The 18,434-nt window shown below is 39.9% G+C and overlaps 1 protein-coding gene across 3 annotated transcripts in view; it reads right to left on the bottom strand.

Moving 5' to 3' along the window:
- Nucleotides 1-2,843: 2,843 nt before the first annotated feature.
- Nucleotides 2,844-18,434, bottom strand: part of Plcz1 (phospholipase C zeta 1) — a 46,955-nt gene continuing 31,364 nt past the window's right edge. For all 3 annotated transcript variants that reach the window (XM_076568130.1, XM_076568131.1, XM_042274214.2), the window contains 4 exons: nucleotides 16,805-16,977; nucleotides 6,138-6,264; nucleotides 3,785-3,934; nucleotides 2,844-2,984 (listed from right to left, as the gene is read on the bottom strand). In XM_076568130.1, coding sequence (XP_076424245.1) covers nucleotides 2,896-2,984; nucleotides 3,785-3,934; nucleotides 6,138-6,264; nucleotides 16,805-16,977 — 539 coding nt within the window. In that variant the 3' untranslated portion in view covers nucleotides 2,844-2,895. The remainder of the gene's footprint in view (nucleotides 2,985-3,784; nucleotides 3,935-6,137; nucleotides 6,265-16,804; nucleotides 16,978-18,434) is intronic.

Raw genomic sequence — 18,434 nt, forward strand, 5'->3', positions numbered from 1 at the left:
CAAGAAAGAGTACTCACCCACATAAAATGTCCAAGTGTGGCAGCATGCACCTAATCCCAGCACCAGAGAGGAAGAGATGGGAGGATGGCTCTCTGGCCAGCCAGTCTAGGTTCAGTGAGTGATTCTGTCTCAAAAAATAAGATGAGAAAGAGAGATAGAAGACAACACCTGACATCAACCTCTGGCTTCCACACACATGTGCAAATATGCATACAGAGAGAGAGAGAGAGAGAGAGAGAGAGAGAGAGATTAGCAAAAAAAGAATGAGAAGTGAGTCCATGATTGGAAAAACCATCTTATCTATACACAGATATAAATGGAAGCTAAAGCTGTAACTGGTGATGAGTCAACCCTTTCACATTAGCCGGAAGAGGGGAGTACTGGACACTTCAGTGTTCCAACAATGCCGTGTCTCTGACACACACTGAGCATTGATCACACACTTGCTCCATCACAGTAGAATGGGTGGATCTGGAGCTGTTTATGTTCTGCAAGGAAACCCCAACCCCAGTGAAAATTCCACACTAGCTTCTAGCCACCCCAGTGCCCAACTCCAGGTGCAAAGCCTGTACCTAGCTGTCAGTTTTACCAGTTGTAAGCATAAGCGAGCAAAACCAGGAAATATAACCTAGCCTGAGCGAGCATGCACAGCTTCCCTGAGGAACTGACATTTTTACTAAGTCTGAAATGCAAAGGCCTTCTTCATCACGGTCCCAGGAGTTCATTTAGCCTTTTCTTCCCCTCATGACACTATTATTTCTTACAAATGAATTATGCTTAAGAAGCAAGAGTTGAAGCTGACTTCCCACACTATTCCCAGTCTTCCTAAGATGTGAGAACATCCCACGGCTGTGGAGCCTCTGTGGGTAATGTCAAATAAAAATTCTTGGGAAAAATATAATCAATAACATCAGTTCAAATAGTAAATCTTAAACAACACACATTTTTGAAATGTAATCAAAAATGTTTAGAGACAGCACAAAATGCTTGGATGGGAAGTAAAACAATATTTCTTCAAAAATCATAGACAGAGTAGAATATTTAAAAAATTAGTAGGCAGGGGCGGGGTGATAGTTTAGTCAGTAAAGTGATTGCTTTGCAAGCAGGAGGAGCTGAGTTCATCCCCCAATACCCACACAAAGAGAGAGGGAGAGAGAGAGAGAGAGAGAGAGAGAGAGAGAGAGAGAGAGAGAGAGAGAGAGAGAGAGAGAGAAACAGTCAATCTCTGAGGACTGCTGGATAGCCAGCCTAGTGATCTATGAGTTCAAGTAAGAGACCCTCTTTCAAGAAACTAGACTGACAGTTCCTTGAGAACGACCCAGGACACCTATGGCCTCCACGTGCACATACACACATGTGCATGCACACAAGCACATGCAAGTGCTGCTTCACAAACACACACGAATAAAAAAAATAGGTTTCAAAGCCAGTGAGTGAGTTTAATTGGTACCTTTGGGAAAGGTAAGAAGAGAAGGCGTAATCGTTTTCTCGTCTAGTTCAAAGCCTAATGGTGCAAACAAGACATAGTCTATTACAGTGCAGAATTAACACATTGTTTGGAAAACTTACTTGAAGAAAGCCTTTAAAAGCCAGTGGAATTCCAGATCTTCTAAAGACCTTAGAGATTAGAGGTTAGAGCCTTGAGTCAGTGGCTGAATGCCCCCACCCCTGCTGCGGGTTTACAATAGGGAACTCAGCAAGATCCACCCACTGTCTGCTGAATGGAAGCTGAGCATTACTCCTGAGAAACCTAAGCACTGTGGAGGGCAGACTTTCCACAATAACCCATACAGCCCTTAAAAGAGTGTAAGGCCATGCCTTGAATGCCATAGGACAGCACTTGCTCCTTAAGCTTGGGAATATCAATTCACAAGGTATTTACATTTTTACTATTTGGTGTTGAAGGTGACATCTGCTAAAAGATTGCTAGATGAGCCATCAAAGGATAATGAGATTGGAATACATCTTAAATAAACGATTGTATATTGGTTTTTTAGTTACATGTGAAGTTGGATTTGGTATCAATAAATTTCTACTGGGGTGCAAAATTGCCAGATGTACTCAATGTGTCTGCATGGTGGACCCATCATTAATGGTTTTGTTGTTTGTTTTTGTCTGTTCATTTTGGGTTTTTTGATTTTTTTTTTTTAAGAATAGTTAATAAGGAACCGTATTGTCCACCACTTTTAGCCAAGTAAAATCTCACTGTTGGTGAAAAATTGAGGACTGACCAAGAGACAATCTAAAAGTACATTAAGGACAGATTCAAAAATACTGTAAATTAATTCAAGACCCAAGCATGTAAGTATGCATAATAGATTTCTTTTATAGATACGGAGCCTGACTATAGTGGGAATGCAAATCAATTTCATACACACTTATAAAAATGTCTGTATAATTACAGGGTACCAAATCAAGCACACGGCATCTAAGAACTAGATTGAGAATTCAGGGGCTAATTACTCTCTAGGATAGAAGAGGGCACAAAGGGCCTGGCAATCTAATTCCTTCCCACTGCAATAGGTGGTGGTGGGTGTCAGGAAGTTAAAATGTTCTTCAATTTCACATCTTCTGTGCTGCTAAATATTGGCCAACATGTCTTATATGAACAGGCATACTTTTAAAAGCTGTAAATTCTACTCATTAAAAGTGACACAAGCAATTGAAAATGCAACCCTGGAAGCAGACACACAGGAGAAATCAGCAGCTGGAGAATGGCACGTGTGCACCCTCTGATGCCTTTAATTTCCCCCTTTCTGTTTTGCCCACTTAAAGAGGAATGCATTGGGTATTTCTGACTTAATGAGTTTTTTTTATGATTAATAAAAGAAAAGGTACCAACATTCCTTTGAACTGTTTATTGTGATGTGTAGCTAACATGTCAGGTACATTTAGTCACTCTCTGATGTACCAAACGTAAATGAACAGTGAAGAAGGTTCAAGGTTTGCACCTGCTTTGGAAAACAGAGGAACACGACGATAACCTATGGAAGAGGAATTATATCAAATTAGAAATAACAAATTAAGAGTGATGGCCTCTGTTGAAGAAGAAGGTGTCATCTGCTAAGTGTCTTCACATAGTTAATACTGTGGCTGCAGTCATAGTTTTTTCAACCTAGTATGATACTTTTTCATAAAAATGAAACATTTCTAGCTTCTGTTCTAACTTCCATAATTCTGTGTGTCCCCATGATGAGTCCACACCTCATGTGTCTCCTCTCACAAGGGCATCATGATCCAAAATTACCCATCACCCTCTGCTTCCAAAAGAGCCTGCCTGCTTCCTGGCATGCTTCAGCTGGTGATAGAAAAGTGAGCATCCTGAGAGGAAGCCATTTGTAGCACTAAGTAAACCATTCTGGGAAGGTGACTCTGCACCATGCTGGCAGCCCAGAAAATGATCCAAAAAGGTCTGGCTCCCAGGCTCTTAGGACTGTGCTCAGGCAGAAGAATGAGTCAGGGTTTCCTTCTGTCTTATCCCTCTCCTTCACATCTTCTTGTCGCCATGACTACCTTTTACTGAAAGAGAAGATTTACGGTACTGGCAAAGAAGCACACACCAAGTTTCCCTAGCATCCTAGCACGCAACATCCCTACATCACTGTCCACACAAAGAACATATCTCTGCAGTTCCACATAAGAAAGTACATGGATCCACTTCAAACTCCCTTTATATCCCATTGATGTAGGTAAAGAGACAGAGAAACTTGATATGACCAAAGTGTGGCTTTGATAGAGGTAGACGTAAATGATAATAACATCATCTTACATTTGATAACATTACCTTTGTTCATGCAAAGAACTGGTAAAGTGTACTGCCCAAGAAATTCATTTCCTGTTATAAAGCCTTGATTTTCAACAACAAAACGTATCAGTGCTAGTTCTGGCACTTGAATAACAAATGTAAATGTTTCATTCCACCTCGGACTAAAAGCTGGAATATAAAGAAGGGGATACAAGAATATCACAGATACTTTCTCTAAGGAAAAGGCAAATAGTAACAGATCTCCACAATTTTTCTTCCTGATACTTGGCCAGTAAATAACAACAGTAATAATATGTATTTTGGAGCACTTAAGTGTTTAATGTAGTCAGTGGGTAGAAAAATCGCCTACCAACAATGATACTGGGTTTTGAAGACTTTATATAGATCGAAGCCCCATCAGGGTTAACTAGTGAGAAAACTTCAAAGATGTCACCCCACCCCTTAGTGATTCATAGGACAAACTGTAGCACAGAGATGCAAGCAGGGACTGAATCCTTACGAAACCTTCACAAGGAAATGGAGACATGAGGAAGTTAGAGGTGAGGTTTTTCTGTACCGGATTGTTACATGAAGAACTCCACACACAGCTGGACAAGAAAGGCTGTGAGGTGAGCGCTCTGCCTTACTTTTCACTAATGATGATTTCAAAGTCCCAAGTTGATGAATAATTTGGGACTCTAGTAAAATAAATCTTCCCAAGCAATTAGTCCCTTGCCACAGCAAGAAACCCAAGCTGTTTTTTGACTTGACCCAAATCATCCGAAACTTAGACCCTGAGTTAATGGAATCAGGATAATTACACCCAGATAAAATCTGTGCTTATAGGTCCAAAGGTTGAAAGAAAAATTATACTTGTTCAGGTACAAAGACAAACATTCCAAGTCATGTCAGTACTCTTCGTTATTTTTAGGACCACTGACACTACAGACCACCTGCAGTCACTGGGTAACCTTTACCTAGCCTTCCTTATCCAGCTGTACACAACATTCATGTAACAACCTGGTACACAGAAACCTCACATCTAACTTCCTCATGTCTCCATTTCCTTGTGAAGGGAGGGTCTTCTCTTCAGTCATGTTGCGTAAGGATTCAGTCCCTGCTTGCATCTCTGCGCTACAGTTTGTCATATGAATCACCAGGGGTGACGTCTTTGAGCAGTTTTCTCACCTGTTAACTCTGATGGGGTTTCAATCTGTATAAAGTTTTCAAAACCCAGCATCATTGTTGTTCTAAGTGGCAGTCCTGACTGTGTTCTTTGCCTATGGAAACAGTAAATTAATTATCTTATTCTGGAATAATGACCTAAGAATGGAAATAATTCTGTAGGGCGAAGGGGTGGATTTAGATTTGATTCTTTACAAACATTTGGAAACCTCCATAGAAAATCTGTATGCAAAGTCATTGGACCTCCTCTAACACCATTTCATCCTGTATCCTACCTGCCTCCCTCCCTTCCCCTATATCTGATCTCTGTATCTCGCTCATATACACACCTATGCAAAAGTAACTTGCAACTTTTATAGAGAGCATGCAAAATGTGAAATTTGATTAGTGAGTGTATTTTCCATCTGTGACTAAACTGATGAATTAACCATGCCTTATCCAAATATGATCTTTCTTCCAGGACATTCATATCACTAACTACGGTGATTGTCCTAATAGTCTTACAGTTCTTCCTGTCCACCACCCTAGATCTTTATCCTGCGGAGTGGCTTGAATACACACCCTCCATTCCTTTCTGTATGTCACCGTATTCCTTGTAACTTGACTTCTATATCTTTTAATCACTGGATTCATATCCCCCGACACTTTGTATTTCCCATTTCTCTCTTGTATTTTCCCCCTTACCTACAGAAACAACCTCCTTAAAGCTCAGTGCCTTATTCCTCTCAAGACATCTTAATTTTATCTATGCCTGTAGAGAACTCCCTAAGAGCAAGCATGGCTTTTGAAATTGTCCAACAGCAATCCCAATATAACTCACTCCCTCTGTCGCTCACTAGTCTTTCTTGAGCATTCTATAGTCCACCCACCTTGAGCTTCTAGGCTTCTTCTTAGCATCTCGTAATTGTGTCTTCTTCATGTTTGAGAGTCATGTTGTTCTTTCTCCCTTAAGTTCCCCTATCCCCAACTGTGGAAAAGTCTATGCTTTTTCCTATGGCCATCTTCTGGTGCTTCTAAAAATCACGAGGCTTTAGTAAAGCAGGAGCTCAAGTCTGATGAACCAAACCGAATTTCCTCAGAGACATTCCCACAAAACCCAGAGGTATAACCAACATTCTCTCTGAAGAAATTACTTTTAAATTAAATTTTTTCTAAGAATTTGTTTCTGAAAAAAAATAAATTTTTTCTAAGTAGTGAAAGAGCTCACCGTTTTTCTTAACAACACGAGTCTGGTGTTTTATGTGGTCATTTGGAACACCGTACACCTCCACGATCACTAATGTGTCATCTTTGCCAGGGAACAAGCTGACAGGCAACTGGATCCCACTGATGAGCTGTGCAAACAGAGATGAGCAGGAGAACTTAGCCAAGCAGAAAACTGCATCACTATAAGCACAGTTAGCAAGAAGCCTGCCACGGCCATACAGTTTGTAAGCAATATAAGTCTCTGTGTTTACTTGGTTGGGTCTGAGCGGCTGTGGGACTGGCGGGTGACAAAGATTTATCCTGACTGTGGGCAAGGCAGAAAAACTCTAGCAACAAATGGCGCCCAACGTGTTGGCAAGAGTTTCCACCTAAAACTTGAGAAAAAAGATTCTAAAATGGAACTAAAAACAGCTTGTTAATTGTCTCTCTCAAATGAGCAGCAGCTGCCGGTTTGAGTTACTGGCGGGTTCCTGGCGTGTGCGCTTGACCTGCAGTATGGCGGGAATGAGGCCTCTGCAAATGGAACATTAAGCTGCGTGGCGGATTTAGCCTTTGCTAGTACAAAACAAAAAAAGAGGTTTCTGGGCTACACGCTGCTTGGATAAAAGTATAGACCCACTATTTCTGAGACTTGATGGCTCCCAGAGCTGGTGGAAAACGTACCACCGCCAAGTTGGGAAATTGAAGGGGGCGGAGCCAGCAGCCACAGAGCCGTTTCAGGCTTAGAAGGCTACAGTTTAAAGCAATAAGTTCGCAATAAGACAGATTCAGATGGAACAAGACTTTAAATGCTTTACAATGTGTGTAAAAATGTACATAGGCTTGGAAGAGAGAGGAAAAGGAACATAGACAGTTATATAAAGAAATAGAAAGTTTAAAAAAATAAAGTCTTTAAAGAGAAAGTAAAAGTAATATAAAAAATAAGCCACATAAAGATGGCTATCACACAGAGAATCTGGATTATGTTCTCTTTGATATTTGTAGCTGAAGAAAAACATTTGATTGCAAAGGCTGTTGAGTTATGCCAAAATGTATATTTTAAAGGTACCTTGACTTCAAAATTTAGATGTAAGGATATGTTGCTTTGGAAAAGAGGCTCTGTTTTTGTCTCTACAGAAAGCCAGAGGCTATGGATTTGTTCCAGATTAAGATACATCAGGTTTGACCAGCCAAGACCCCCTGAAAGGTCTCCGATGACACCATGGCCCAGATGATCCAACATCCAGAATCGTTTCAAGGCAACTGGCTCAGACGATACAGTCTCACGGACTACTCCATGAACCTAAAATTTTCTTTGTATCCCCATAAGATACTGCGCCCCCCTCCAGCAGGAAGTAGTAAGAGAAGCTACGCCCAAATTCCCAAATATAGCAAGCTGGCTTTAAAGATGTGTAAAAGTTAAAACCTTCCTTTTAAAAAAAAAAAAGAAAAGGGGAAGTGCTGTGGGATGTTCTGTATGTCCTGTGGGAGCCCTTCTTGGGTTCTTTGTGGCGTTACCCAGCAGGTCCGCATAGAGGATGATTAGGACCATGGGCCTGAGTGCAGGTGTCTGAGATGGTCTGCACTTGGCTGTGCTGGGGGATGGTCTGTATGTCAAGTTGTTCTGATTGATCAATAAATAAAACCTGATCAGCTGTGGCTAGGCAGGAAGGATAGGCGGGACTAACAGAGAGGAGAAATAAAAGGACAGGAAGGCAGAAGGACTGCTGCAGCCGCCGCCATGACCAGCAGCATGTGAAGATGCCGGTAAGCCACCAGCCACGTGGCAAGGTATAGATTTATGGAAATGGACTAATTTAAGCTATAAGCACAGTTAGCAAGAAGCCTGCCACGGCCATACAGTTTGTAAGCAATATAAGTCTCTGTTTACTTGGTTGGGTCTGAGCGGCTGTGGGACTGGCGGGTGACAAAGATTTATCCTGACTCTGGGCAAGGCAGAAAAACTCTAGCAACACTACTTGACCCTAACCAGGTGGCATATCCTCCCAAAACAAAGGCTCTATATCAGCTATAAAAAAAAAAAAAAAAAAGCTGGCAGAATCATGGTAATCTTACATTTTAAGCCTTTTACTATCAAATATTACTAGATATTGACCAAATAACTCACTTCCCTCAAGTGCATTTATGGTGGAATTCACAATGTCCAAGGTTTGTGATTTATTTGTATGTATTTTCATTTTAAAAACATAATCATTTTTTACTATTTCAATATTACTGCTTTACTCTGATAATCTGCACTGTCTTTAAATGTATGTTATATATACTGAAATACTTAAAAAAATATGAGGATTACTTTTCAAATATAAAACATTGCACCATATTATTTTCATAATAGCATTTTCAAAAAAGAATTTACATTTGAATCATTTGAATTCATAAATTTTATTATCCACTGTTACATTACCATAACAAGGAACTGGAGCTTGATAAGACCAACTATCTCATATGTAATTTAGGGACAGGGACCAAAAACATACTTTAAAAAGTTACTAGTTATATTTTTATTTAGATTTTTTATTGTTTCAGCTAATTAATGAAGAAAAATGTTGTTTTTATTTTAAGAATAAACATAGACCCAGGCGTGGTGGTGCACGCCTTTAATCCCAGAGCTTAGGAGGCAGAGTCAGGTGAATCTCTCTAAGTTTGAGGCCAACCTGGTTTACAGGGCGAGATCCAGGACAGGCACCAAAACTACACAGAGAAACCCTGTCTTGAAAAATAAATAAATAAATAAATAAATAAATAAATAAATACGAAGTATTTGTAATGTGTTGATTTAAGGTGAGAAATAAAAGTTACAAACCTACAACATAGCCCTTGCTATAGCTACTACTTCGAGCCACACACCTCCTACATGCCTCCTGACTACACACCCAAGCTTCCTAAGATCTCCTCTCCAAGATACAGCAGCTGGACTTGGAGAGCCACGCCAGAAGTCAGTAGAGGAGAGGGCCAGCTAGAGGTGTGCTGACTCTTGGGTAACATCTTTTTACACAGACACTAGCAAAAAGACTAGAGATAGAGCCCACAACCCTCAATACAAGTTCCATAAAAGAAAACAGTGAATCAAACCTCTTTCAACTTAATCTTCTCTTGAAAATTGTACATGTCTACACTGCAAGAGGAAACTTGACAAGCAAATACAAAAACAAAGACACAACTAACAAACTGCTTCAGATTCACAAGTCCCAGAACAGAAGTAAAAGTAAAAAACAAACAAAAAACCATAAAAAAAAAAACCAAGACAACATGTCCCACCCAAAAATGACTAGTCCAATAGTAATGAATCCCAATGAAAAGAACCAGGAAAAGCCTCCAGACAGAGTTCAAAAGAACAATCATAACTATGTTCAACCATCTCAAAGAAAACAAAAGCAAAGTGCTGAATGAAATGCTGAAGTCAATCAAAGATACAAAAATTCAATTCAATACAGATAGAATAGAAAAAAATTAATTCTAGAAATAAATAACTCAGTAAGAAAGAGAAAAACATCCCTAATAGAATAGGTCAGCAGGAAAACAAAGAATCAGGCTGAAAGACAAAGTAAAGGAAATGCATTACTCAGTAACGGTGAATAAAATGTAAAATATATATGGAAGCTTTGGGACAGGATACCATGAAAAGACATAAGTTTTGAATTGTGGGCATAAAAGAAGAAAACCAAAAAAAAGGCACCAAGAATATTTTCAATAAGGTCAGAGAAGATGGCCCAAACCTAGAGAAAAAGATTCCTACCCTTGTACAAGAGACTTACACAATACCAACTAAACAAGACCAAAAAACAATCCCTCTATTACATATTATAATTAAAAAATTAAAAACAGAGAATAAAAAAGGTATTGAAAACTGAAAGAGAGAAAGGCCAAGTCACCTGTCAAGCCAGTTCCTCCAGAATAAAAATTGATTTTTCAACAGAACCTTTTAAAATCAATAGGGTCAGGAAAGACATATTCCAATTTCTGAAAGACCACAACTGTCAACTTAGACTATTATACCCAGCAGAATTATCCACTAAACTAAAGGAGAAATAAAAACTTTCCATGATTAAAACAGATTAAACAGACTTATGAACGGTAAGCCAGAGCTCTACAGAGGACACAAGAAGGAATATTTCAGTATGAAGAGGATGATAAACACACCAAGAGTTCATAGGGAATAAGTAAGCAGAGCAAGAATAGTTAATCAGAAGTCCAAGAAAACACTACAAAATGACAGGAATTATTATACATCTTTCAATAATATAGCTCCCAATACTAATGTATGCAATTCCTCAAATAAAATGATGTATTATAGCAGAATTAATGAGCAATAGGACTCATCTTTTTCCTGTCTCCAAGAAATGCACCTTATCATCAATAATAGACACCACCTCATAATAAAAAGATGGAAAAGGGTTATACCAAGCAAACAGAACTAGGAAATAAGTAGGTGTAGGTATAGTTATTCTAGTATATGACAATAAATTCAAATCAAAACAAATTAATCAGAGAGTACAAGGAAGGTCACTTCATATTCATTAAAGTAACAACCCACCAAGAGGACAATGCAAATGCATGCACCAAATAGGTGCACCCAACTTCAGTGAAGACATGCTACTATATTTAAAACCATAGATAAACCCAACACACTGGTTATGAGTGGATTTAATTCCAACTATCACCAGTAGACAAGTTATCTTAGCAAAAGCTAAACAGAGAAACTCTGGATACCATAAATCAAATGGACTTAACACATCTACAGCCTATTGTACTCAAACACTAAAGAATACACATTCTTCTCAGCAGCCCATGGAACTTTCTCCAAAAATGATGATATATTAGGACTTAATTAAATCTCAATAAATAGGAGATAATTGAAATAATATTTTGCATGCTTTCTGACCTTGATGTAAGACCCGATCTGCTGAGTCTTTTAGAGAAGAAAGTTGAAGCTATATTTCAACCTACAGGCAGAAAAAAAGGACTTTCCAAACAGGATCCTGACAAGACAGACATAAAGACAGACAGCTCATGAATGAGACTTCATGAAACCAAAAGGCTCCCATACAGCAAAGGGCATCATCATTAAACTGGAGAGACAGCTTACAAATGGGAAAACATTCTTTGTTAGCTATAGATCTGACAAAGAGCTAGTGTCTACAATGAACTAAAAAACAAGCAGCAAACAAAGAAAACAACTAAGCATCATAAAAACGAACAACCAATTAAAAGATGCGCCATGGAACTAAACAGAGAAAATTACACTGTATATGTATATTAAATTCTCAAACAAAAAAAAAATCTATAAGCCTAAAGATGCAGTTATAAAAACTGAAGCACAGTCTCAGTCACTGAAGATGAGTATATGTTTGTATATAAATAATTACTCATATAAAAAAATAAGAGAAAAGTAGAGAGGCAGAACAGAGAATGGGAGGGAAAGGGAAAAGAAGAATTGCTGGTGTGTAACCTGTCCAAAACCTACATGTTATGACATCAACTATATACTGAGGTGACTAAAAATAGTGGCCTTATTCAGGAGGCAGAAGTCATTCAGCATAGTTAGACATCTGCATGTTTAAGAAGAACATTGCTTAGAGATATTACTACACTACTCCCAAATATGAGTGCTTGCCAGCTAATTATCAGCTATTCCGGGAAAGGGACTTACCAAAATGGGCCATTTTAGTGTTAGTACACTTTATGCCAAAGAACAGAACAGAATGAGCTAAACTAAAACTCTCAGTTCACAGGTGACAGAATAAACTGGAAGTGCTGATTGTCTTCATCAAGGACTCCAGGAAGCTTACAGTAAATCCAAACCTTCCGGTTTCCAAGTTATGCTCCCATAACCTGTAAGATTAAAGTAACCAACTACAAAGCTCCTGAGAATAAGCATTGAAGAGAGGACTCACTCACATGGCTGAGGTGTGTGGCTGCGGTGGCTGCTTCCTGGGAGACTCACTAACCTGTCTGAGTCCAAGCCACTTAACACCTCAACATGAGATTCTCGGAATACAAGCCCAGAACATTCATAAGCATCTCTGAATACAAACTACCTTGAAACTTCCTTTCCAACAAGATAGCACAGATGCTTTGTCCTATTCTCAGCATGTAACAGATGTTGTCACTCGTTCCATTAACTCCTATCTATGAAGCATGTGGTTTATGTCAGACCCTGTCAATGAGGCTTGAACAGAGCACAGTTCTTATCCTTAAAGAATCCTTAGATAACTCTGAATAAGGACAAGAAAATGACTATAATGCAGTATTCTAAGTACTATATAATATGTACTTGTGCAAGTTGGGACAGAAAAACAGAAGGAAACTAGAAAGAAAAGAAAGAAAGAGAGGGGGGAAAGAAAAAAAGAGGAGGACAACCAAGAAAAAAAAAAGGTTTCCAGAAAGTAATGATTTTTTAAGTTGTGAGTCAGTCAGGTCATGTTATCTAAATTTAATCCCAGCACTCAAGAGGAAGAAGCAGACAAATCTCTATGAGTTCAAGGCCAGCTTGTTAGCCTAGATAGCAAATTCCAAGGTAGCTATGGTTACAGAGTAAGATCTTATCTAAAGACACAGAGAGAGAGACAGAGAGACAGAGACATGGACAGAGACAAAGAGTGGAGAGAGAGACAGAGACACAGAGAGGCAGAAAAGTGAATTATAAAGGAAAAAAAAGATTGCAATTCAAGGAAGTAAATCCTGGGCATGGCTATAGACTAAGTTAAGGCTGGACATGGTGAAACATGGGTAGGGAGAAGTAAGCCAAGCCTTGACCAGGAAAGTAACTGCTAGACAGAAAGGAATGTTAAGTCCTAATGAGATCATCATTGCAGAAAAACCTAGTTTTCTTTTTAACATAAAGAAGAGTGGCTAGGAGGATGGGAACAGGCTGTTTTAGTTTAGTTTCTGTATTGTGATAGAATACCCTGACAAAAGTAACCTTAAAGAAGAAATACTCCTAGCTCTTGGGAAGGAGGGGGACAGAAGCAGGCAGATCCCAGTGAATTCAAGGCCAGCCTGGTCTACAAATCAAGTTCCAGTTCTGGCTGTCACACAGAAAAACCCTGTCTCAAAAAGGAGGAGGAGGATGAAGAAGAAGAGGAGGAGGAGAAAGAGGGAGAAGAAGAAGGAGGAGGAGGAGGAAGAAGAGAAGAAATGCTTGTTCAGCTTACAGTTCATCATCATCGTGAGGAATTCAAGGCAGGAACATGAAGGAACTGGTCACATCCACAGTTAAGAGCAAAGAGAATCAATTCATGCAAGCTTGCTGCTCAGCTTACCTTCTTTTATACATCCCAGGACCCAAACTTAGGGAATGGTGCCACACACTTTCAGGCTGGGTCTCCCCAGACCATTTAACCCAATAAGACAATCTCTTACTTGGAACTAGAGAGATGGGTTTGTGGCTGCATTCCCACTGAGCTACACCTGGCCTGGGCTCCAGAGAGCAGCACCTAGCCCTAGTCCATCTTTTGTTTAGCAGACACCTTTTGTTTCTCTTGTTGCCCTATGTGAATCTTGTCTCAGAGTCTCCTAAGGATACAAAGGCCTGTGCAAAATTTGGTTCAGGAAACCTGGAAAATGGTGGTACCTAATGAATCCAGGAATTTGCACTTGGCATTGTATTTTTGGGAGCTTCTTTCAGGTTGTTTTGAACATATGGAAATCAAGTGGCTAAAATGTAAATATTGAGAAAAATAAAATTGCCCTGGGCAAAAGGAAAGTGCATCGGTTTTTAGAGACTGGATCCCCCTGCAACTGCAAAAGGCTAAATTCATTCTTAAGGTTCCTCTGTGTTTTCTTTCTATGGATCCGCATGAACCCACACACATGCCGCCACATTTCAAGACATGGGTCAGTGGTTAAGAGCACTTGCTGCTCTTCCAGTGAAACAGAGTTAGATTCCCAATACTCACTTGGCAGCTTACAACCTTCTGTAACTCCAGCTCCCAAGGATCCAACACCCTCTTCTAGCCTCCATGGGCACCAGGCATGCACAAGGTACATAAACATATACACAGGCAAAATACCCATAAACATAAAGTAATAAAATATTTTTAAAAGAAAATCTCTTGTAGACATGCCCACAGACCAACCTAATCCAGTCTCTCACGGAGACTGTCTTCCCTGGTGGTTCCAGACTAGGTCAAGTTGACAGTTAAAACTAACCATCATATAGGCTGATTGGACATATTTAAAAAGCCAAAAGAAGAGACCTAGTGATGGATAATGAATTCCTGAAACAGGACAGCAGCAATTGTAGACTACGGGAATGGATAATGAAGACATGTAGTGGGCTGGATAGATTTTTAAAATGGATGACATAGGAAGTGAGGGAGATGTATAATACCATCCTGTTTTCTGGTCTGAGCTGGTCAGGTGAATGGTGCCATTCATTGACATGTCAATAAAATATTTAAAGGTAGATTGACTAGGAAGGGATGTTCGGGTTTAAAGTTTTTAAGTTTGACAGACTACTTACTGATTTAAGAGTGTGGATGCTTGCTAGACTGTTTAAAACATGCTTTTAAAAAAAATGAGATCAGGTTAAAAATTTGAGCCTTATTGGTGCTTAAAATCATGAACCACTGCATAAGAGAATTTGAAAAGAGTCATTAGTTTGGAACAAGGGTTAGATAAAAGCTTTATTCAATATAAATATTTTAGGAGTAGGAATAGAAAAAGGAATCCATCAATGAAAGTGAAACAGATTCCCGTGGCAGACAGACAAAGAATTCAGTGCTAGACAAGCACTTGAGTGTGCTATGAAGGGCTCTTAGGAGTGGCTAATCCACCTTTCCCACTGAATCAACTACTTAAAAGATTCAGAAAGGAGGCTAATATGATGATCCCCTTGTTTAAAAAAAAAAAGCCCAGTGGTTAATAGTACTTCCCCAGATGCCAGAAAAAGTGTCAGCTAGCCAATACTTGGGGTACCTGCTGTATGATTTCTAGGTTTCTACTTTGACTAGGTTATAGTGTCACAGCATCCTAACAGCAGGGGCAGAGCCAGCTGTGTCCCTCCCCAGCTGCTTCCTACCAGCCCCAAAGAGTTTCCTCCCTGGCCATCTTTGCTCTAGTCTCCTGTCAAAACTGGTTTTGGAAAGTAGCATAAACTTCCCCCTGATGCCTGTTCTTCACTGGGATTAAATGGCTCGGGCCTGAAAGCAGGGAGAGTGGGCCCCCGAGTCCTGACAATGTAGACAGAGATAACACAAAAACTGCAGGGAAGCATATTCTGGGGACTCTGGGGTTTCAGGCACCGCAGCCGAGAGTGGAGATCGAGAAGCCACTCAGCAGCTGGCATAATCCCAGCATAGACCATATGGCTGGAAACAGCAAGACCGCTGACCCGAATTCCAGAAGAGCATCTGAGATGGGTCCTATGGTTGTAGGAGCAACTGGTGAAACAGAAGGAGCCACTCTGCAGAGGCCACACGGACCCAGTTCCTTAGCTGACAAATCCTCCAGTTGCAGACTTTCTAGGTAGAGGTACAACCCAAAGGAGTGGCTTGAAACTAAGTGGAGAGAAAAATGCAACCAGGCTCTGTAAAGGTTCTGTGACATTTTACAAAGTAAATAAACACTGAATTTAGGTCATAGAGAATGAAGAAAAGTCTGTGCTAATGGAGACAGCTGCTTTTGCTCTCAAGGAAATTGTATAGGAAGCAATAAAGCAAGAGACGAAATAATGAGGCAGGGAAACAGGAAGGGGCAGGATGCAGCTAGAGACAAAAAAGGAAGCAACCTGAGGTAACTGGCAACTGGAGACCAAAAGTGCAGGAGAAAATGCACATCTATATTAAAAACGAAAATAAATTCAGATACAGGATTCTGAGAGGATGGCTCCGAAGTTAAGAGCATGCACTGCTGAGGACAAGAGTCCAGTTTCTAGCACCCACAATGGGCAGTTCACAACCAGCTGTACCTCCAGATCCAGGAGGATCTGATGCTCTCTTCTGAACTCCCCAGGTACACACACACACACACACACACACACACACACACACACACACACACACAAAAAAAAAAAAAAAAAAAACTAAATAAATAAATCTAAATATTAAATCTAGATTTTTGAATCATCTATTTAGGGAATAAATGTTAAAGCTCTCCCAAACTACAGGGAAAAAATCAAGAACATTCTAAGCTTGTAACACATTAATAGACATCCTTGTATGGATGGGTACAGAAGAAAGTATATACATACCTTCCTTTATTTGCAATCAAACAGAGTTCAGAGACTAGTGGGGAAAGAATACTGCACCACAGAAGTAAGAGATTAATGAGAAGGAAATAGCTCCTAGAATGTGCTGGTGAAATTCTTTAAACTTAAGGGACAAAAAGTCGCATGTCCACAAGGTCATCAGCGGGCAGAAATCAAACCACTCCATCACAGTGCTAAATGGCGAAATACAATGGAATAATATAAATAGATCTCTCGGAGGAAAAGGTTTTAGCCTCAATATTTCTATTCCCTGGCAGAAAATCATTCATGTGAAAATGCACAGAACGACATTTTTCAGACAACAGGAAAAGATGCTAAAACGGCATCCATTAATTGTGTCTAAAAAGATTAACAGGAATTTAAGAGGCATTAGAGCAGATCAGTAGGATTGAAATATTAATGTACACTATCTAGTTTATGTAACAACCAGCAAATACAGAACAAGGCATTCATCTTACTCGTATTGTGAGGGTAATTGGGCGGCCATTTCCTGTTGCTTCATTTGGGTTAAAGCTCAGGGTTGCATCTCTTAGAAAGTCTGGCTTCAAAATGTATCCAGAGCCTCCATTATCCAAAAATTTCCCATTCTGCAAATCCATAGGCAGTCCAGGGGTTTGGAAATTCAAGGCCACTGTGATAAAAAAAAGTATGTTGTCAGGAAACAGGGAGTGCAGTTAAAAAGACTCAGTTCAGTGGTGTGTCAAAATCATCACACACTGCTTATCTTCATGTATTCCAAGAATATGGATCATTCCTCTAATAATTCATGGTTCTTAAATATTTTATTGCTGTCTTACTCTGGTAATTTGAATGAAAATGGTCTCCATAGGCCCATAGGGAGTGACACTATTAGGAGGTGTGGCCTTGTTGGAAGAAGTGTGTCACTGAGGGTAGGCTTTGAGGCTTAAATTACTCAAGACAGACCCAGTGTCTCTCTCTCTTCCTGCTGTCTGAGGATCCAGATGTAGAACTCTCAGCTACCTCTCCGAGATCATGTCTGCATGCATGCTGCCATGCTTCCTGACATGATGATAAAGGACTAAATCTCTGAACTGTAGGCCAGCCTCAATTAAACTCTTTCATAAGAGTTGCAGTAGTCATAGTCTCTTCACATGTCTCTTCACAGCAATAGAAACCCTAACTAAGACACTTGCCTATGTTAGTGTGCATCTGTGAATTGTCACATTTAATTTGTAAATTAAATTATTATATAGTTGTTGGTTGGAGGGCTAGTTTTTGAGACAGAGTATCATATAGCCCAGGCTGGCCTCAAACTCTCCATGTAAGAGAGGAAGACCTTGAACTCCCAAAGCCCTTGCCTCCCTTTTCCCCAGTACTGAGATTACATGCATGCCTCATGATATCCATCTACTAGACAGCTTGGAATAAGGAAATAAAAGTGGCATTCAGTATGGATTACAGAAAAGCAATGTGTGTGTCAGATAACATTCATTAAATATAAAAATAAAGAAAATAAGGCTGGGGCTCTGACAAAGGGGTAGAGTGTTTTCTTAACCTGTGTGGGGCCTTAAATTCACTCATCAGTACTGGTATATACTATTAAAGAAGAGAAGGCACCAACTGTATCACAAATATCCAGGTCCAAGAGGTGGATATGTTTTCTAAGAAGGTGAGTATATATAGTGCCTAAAAAGTGGTCCTGGTACACAGTCCTTCCTCAAGCCCTCCACATTGCATCTGACCCCACTCCCCATCTCCTTAGGCCTACATGTGCACCTCTCCACAGTCCAGGAAATGAAGAGTGATCAGTGACAATGACACTGAGTGGTTAGTGCTGGTGCCATGCCTGCTCTTTGGTTAGGAACAAGGCAAATCTGGAATGGAAAAATAACCAGCCCAGTGACCCTACTCACCTTTTGAGGCTATGAATATCAAAGCTCCCACAAAAGTGAAATGATGGAAGATACTTGGCTTGAAGAGGGCTCGAACTTAACTCAAGCAAGGCACCTGGTCTTCAATTCCCCTCCTGTCCCTCTGGTCTTCCTGTCCCTCAAGCATACATGTTCCAGTATCAAGTCCTTGTGAATTAGTCTAAAACTTCCAACCTTCTCTAGTCATTTCGGGAAA

This window comes from Peromyscus maniculatus, chromosome 3, assembly GCF_049852395.1.
Source record: "Peromyscus maniculatus bairdii isolate BWxNUB_F1_BW_parent chromosome 3, HU_Pman_BW_mat_3.1, whole genome shotgun sequence".
Taxonomy (NCBI): Eukaryota; Metazoa; Chordata; class Mammalia; order Rodentia; family Cricetidae; genus Peromyscus; species Peromyscus maniculatus.